This window comes from Apis laboriosa, unplaced genomic scaffold, assembly GCF_014066325.1.
Source record: "Apis laboriosa isolate Shangri-la unplaced genomic scaffold, ASM1406632v1 scaffold19_cov150, whole genome shotgun sequence".
NCBI lineage: Eukaryota > Metazoa > Arthropoda > Insecta > Hymenoptera > Apidae > Apis > Apis laboriosa.
Window position 1 is genome coordinate 2,985,866 of NW_025222278.1, and position 5,255 is coordinate 2,991,120.

General features: G+C 21.3%; 1 protein-coding gene across 4 annotated transcripts; it reads left to right on the top strand.

Annotated features, from left to right (window-relative positions):
- Positions 1–1,342: 1,342 nt before the first annotated feature.
- LOC122712135 (ATP-dependent (S)-NAD(P)H-hydrate dehydratase) lies at positions 1,343–3,863 on the top strand. 4 transcript variants are annotated; one of them, XM_043931535.1, is made up of 4 exons: positions 1,343–1,360; positions 2,165–2,253; positions 2,484–3,455; positions 3,615–3,863. In XM_043931535.1, the coding sequence occupies exons 3-4, from the start codon at positions 2,515–2,517 to the stop codon at positions 3,661–3,663; spliced, it is 990 nt and encodes a 329-aa protein (XP_043787470.1). In that variant the 5' UTR covers positions 1,343–1,360; positions 2,165–2,253; positions 2,484–2,514; the 3' UTR covers positions 3,664–3,863. The 4 variants fall into 4 exon arrangements, with proteins under 4 accessions (XP_043787470.1, XP_043787469.1, XP_043787468.1 ...); XM_043931534.1 differs by lacking the exons at positions 1,343–1,360; positions 2,165–2,253 and adding an exon at positions 1,564–1,754; XM_043931533.1 differs by lacking the exon at positions 1,343–1,360 and having other exon boundaries at positions 1,975–2,253.
- The last annotated feature ends 1,392 nt before the right edge of the window (positions 3,864–5,255 follow it).

The following is a 5,255-nucleotide window of genomic DNA, read 5'->3' on the forward strand; positions in this document are numbered from 1 at the left end:
GACGTAAAAAGTTTTTATAAAAAAATTATAAGAGCAGAATATATTATATTATAATATTTATTTATTATCTATGTATGCCTGAAAATTGCATACATAATATAATAAATTATTAATTGATTAATTTATCAATGATACTTAAATCAATAAATCAATAAGAGTTTCAATTTTCATCTTATAAAATAATTGTAATTTTATAAAAAAAAAAAAATCGAAATTTTTCTTTTCTTTTATCATTAGTGACATAAAAATTGATAACATTTTATTATTTGTAAGGATTAGTCTATAAAAAAAGAATTATTAATAATATATATAAATATTTCAAAATACAAAGAATAGGATTAAAAACTATTGATATTATATTTCATGGAAATTATATTTTAATATCAATTTATTTTATCAAAATAATTTTTCAATATCTTAAATATTTAATGATGAAGAATTACGATATTTTGAAACAAATAAAACAAATAAATATTTAGAATAAAAAGGAAAAAATAATGGATTAATATTATTTTCCAAATGGAAAATAGTTTTCAATATTATATATCTTAAAACAATTCAACTTTTGTTCTGTCTTTTTTTTAAATTTATAATTGAAAGTTATTGCTTTTTAAAATATTTATTTATCATTTCAAGTACATTCACAAGATTATTAATTATATTTACTATTATTAGCGATTAAATTATTAAGATAAAATAAGAAATTTTTATTATTTTTATAACTTATTGAAGAATATTAATTTCTTAAGTATAAATATCGAATGAAATTTTTTTTTCCCAATTTCGGTTATAATTTTATTCACATATTTTATTTAGATATTTTTGAAATTTGTTTTTGTATTTAAGTTGAAACGAGAAAATTTTAAGAAGGGAATCTTGGTTCTATTTTATAAATTTTTTTTTTTATCAATTTTCTAAAATTAAATTAATTTAATTGATTAAAATAATAAATTCTTTATTTTATTCAATAATCTGCATAAAATAAGTCATCTATCACGCTTCATTATATCTTATTTTATATACTTAATATATTTATTTATTTAATCTTCATTTATTTTTTTTAAATACTTTTTTTAAATACTACTACTGTGAAATATTAATATACAAATAATTTAAATAGTTTATTCATTGTTCGTGATATAATTTGATATAATTTTTTATCGATAAAAAAATATTTCTTATATTCACTCTTTTTTCAACATATGTTATTTGAATTTGTTTATGCTTGATTGGCAGCACACTACTGTTGCAATTCCGCTAGATTATGTGTTCTATGATTGGTCAGTGTTTTTCTCGTTGATAAAGTCGTAATGAAAGTTTTTAGAAAGGAAAATATTGTTTAAAATCTCAGGAATTTTCAGTTAATAGATTTTTTCATTTTTAAAACATTTTATATATATATATATATATATTACTATTGGTATTATATATAATATTATGTACTGTATAGTATTATTTTTGTAATGTTGCATTGTCATGATGATACACATATTTCATAATATACATGTTCATGAAATTCTGATAAGAATTATAGGTGTAATTTGTACTTTGTTAATACGCACAATTTATATATTAAGTAATTATTTATTGAAATATCTTTTACACATAAAAATATATAGTATCAGACCACGCAATATAATGTACTGCATATCAAACGATTTGTCTTAAGAAGTACATTACAAAATTTTATAAATTATTTTGCAGAAAGTTATTTTTTCTAAAAAATTTCATTTTATATTTTTGTGTTGAATAAGGTAATAATTTAAAAATGCATTAATATTTATTACATTAGATATAATAGAATAATATGTATATTAAATTATTATTGCTCGATTTATTTTTTGTATTTTTGAGTTTTTATTTCTCATTAACGGATAAATATAGGAATTTTTTTTATTTAAATACCAATAACTACTGGCACTGAAGTGACAATCGTTTTTCAAAACTTTTAATAGTACATTTGTTTATATTTTCGTATTATTTCACTAAAAATTTTCGTTTTTTGTTATACTATTCCTTTTCCATTTTATATAAGAATAGAAATCTAAAAAATATTTAAAAAATCTATTTATTTAATTTTTTACACATAGAAACAGAAAATATGTGTATTTTCATACATTTGACATAGGTTAGAGGTTATCTATTTTTTTATCTCATTATGTAGTCATTCTTGTTCGATTTCTTCTGAATTAATATTTAATAAACAACGGCAGTGTTATACAAATCTTCAATTATATATTAAAAACATTACAGGTAATATTGTATTTTACTATGTGCTTGTTTCATCTTAATATTGTGCATCTTAATTTATATATTATTACTACAATAAAATATTTTGTAAAAATCAATAAAACATATCAATTATAAAAAAATATTCATTCACATCAATCATCATTTTATTTGTAAAAGGAAAATAGTAATTAAGAGCAACTTTTATTATTAAGTTGGAGAATGGCTCTTGGTATTATGAATTTTGCCCGTAGGAATTCAAACAAGTTTCCATTAGTTTCCATCATGTCTACAACAGTATCAAATGATGAACGTATGTTAAAAGGAATAAGAAGAGTAATTCCAAATTTGAATAATACCAAATATAAAGGTCAAGATGGTCGAATTGGTATATTTGGTGGTAGTCTTGAATATACTGGTGCACCATATTATGCAGCAATGAGTGCACTCCGTACTGGATGTGATTTAGTGCACATATTTTGTGTAAAAGATGCAAGCTTTCCACTGAAAGCATTTAGCCCAGAACCTATTGTTCATCCAGTTTTAGATCAATATGATGCAATTAAACAAATAAGACCATGGCTTGATCGTTTACATATAATTATTATTGGACCTGGTCTTGGTAGAGATGATAAAGTATTTAAAATAATTGTTGAATTAATTTCAATTTGTCGTGATATGAAAAAGCCATTGGTAATTGATGCAGATGGATTATTTTTGATTAGCCAGAAACCTGATATAATAAAAGAATATCCAGGTGCTATCCTTACTCCTAATGCAATGGAATTCAGTCGCCTTGTTAAAGGAGTACTTGATAAAAATGTTCAACCTACACCAATGGTTAAAGCAAATGATGTTAAACATTTAGCTGATGCACTTGGGAAAAATGTAATAATTTTACATAAAGGAGCAAAGGATGTAATTGCAGATGGACATAAAGGTACAGAAGCTGTGTCATGTGGATTAGCTGGTTCTGGACGAAGATGTGGAGGTCAAGGAGATTTATTATGTGGAGCATTAGCTGTATTTTGGTGGTGGGCTATTTGTGCAGGAAATAACGAAACTGCTTTGTCTCCACCAATAGCTGCAAGTTATGCTGCAAGTAGATTAGTGAGAGAATGCAATTCATCTGCATATAAATTAAAGCAAAGAGGAATGCTAACAACTGATATATTGGAGCAAATACAACCTGTTTTTGCCAGAATTTTTGAGACTCATTTTAACAAGTGAGCTATTTAGTTAAAGTGACTATTATACATGATTTTGATGGATTTTACATAAAACACAATTATTTTTATTACAAAATTTTGTATATAAGATTTTTTATGTATACGTTGTACAGAGCAATTAATAATAACAGATAATTATATTGATATTGATTGTAGAACATCTTCATTCAATGGGAGAAATCGAACACGAAGCATTGATTCCTGAATTATATTAGTATTATATTACTTAATTTTTTAATGCATATACAAGTTTGATAAAAATTTGGTGAATTTTTAAATTATTAAATTGTGAAATAATAAAATTATATTAAACCTGAAATGTTAAAATGAGAAGTTATAAATTCAGGAATTTAAAAATTACAATAAATTTATTGTAAATAATAAAATATTTTTAATGTCACTAAATGCATTGCAAAATAAATAAAATATTTTATTTAAGCTTCTTATAGATTTAATTTTAATTTTCTTTTAACTTTTTTTAAAATTATCTTTATATTTACAAATGATGCAGAATTTACAATTTCAGCAATTTCTTTCTAAGTAAATCTCTTTCTTCCTTTTACAAGATTACATAAGAATTCTTTTTACAAATTTTCAAAAATTATAAAAGATGCAATTAAATTGATATTTATATTTGAAAAACGTAGTAATTTTGTAAATATTGAAAGTTATTTACTTAATTGTTAATAAAATAAAATTAATTTATAACAATTTATAATTAAGTCCATTTTTTAAGAAATTTAAGAAATTTTATATCTAATTAAAAATTATTTTAGAATAATAAAAAGAATATCTTATTGAAACATCAGTAATAACAATAATAATAATTAAATATTTTGTTATTAAATATATCATTTAAAATAAAAAAATACTTTTAAAAAAAGTACTATCATTTTCTTCTATAAAAGAATTTCAATAAAAATTCTTATGTAGTTTAATGAAAAAATATATTATTGATAAGAAATAAGAATTTTTTGTCTTCTATTATTTAAATTTAAATTTAAAACTATACATTTAGTTCACTTAAAAAAATTTTTAATATTAAGAATATCATATTAAATTATTTGATTATATTAATTATTAAGTTCAATGTGCGCTTAAAAAGTACATTGCATTTAATCAAAAAATGAAATTCTATTTTCTCTATTGTATTATTTTTTTTTAATAATATATTTCAGAATATTGTATTTGATATTAAATATAAAAATCATTCGTTACTATCTAAATAAAACTTCTCTTTCAAGTTCAAATACAATTTCATAGTGTTTGTATTGTATATTTCTTTGTTAATGTGTCCTAGAATTCTATATGAATAAGTATCAAAGTTACAGGACTAAAAATTATCGGTAGTCCTTTATACTGTTGTCTTTCATATCTACGCTAAAATAATCTCGTCAGTAAGTACCACCGGGCATGGTGTTGATAAATACTGTATAAAAACGAAAACAGATCATAGTATCTATATAATTTTTGGCATGAATATACAGAATACTGTCTGTCCGCATCAGATGTCTTTAATAATTGCATAGACTTCCACGATGCTATTCAAAGTAAATAAATTCATCTAGATGCTAAAATTATATTTATTGTTTAGATCAGTGTTTCTCAACCGATATGTTTCTCACGACACATCAATATATTGTGAAAATTAAAATTTTATATATAAAAATATTTAATATTTATTGATATATAAATAATGTTAAAAATGCGATATAAAAAAAATCCTTGTTATAATATGTAAAATATAAATGTCATTAAAATATAATATGTCAATATTTTTATAAATATTTTTATATT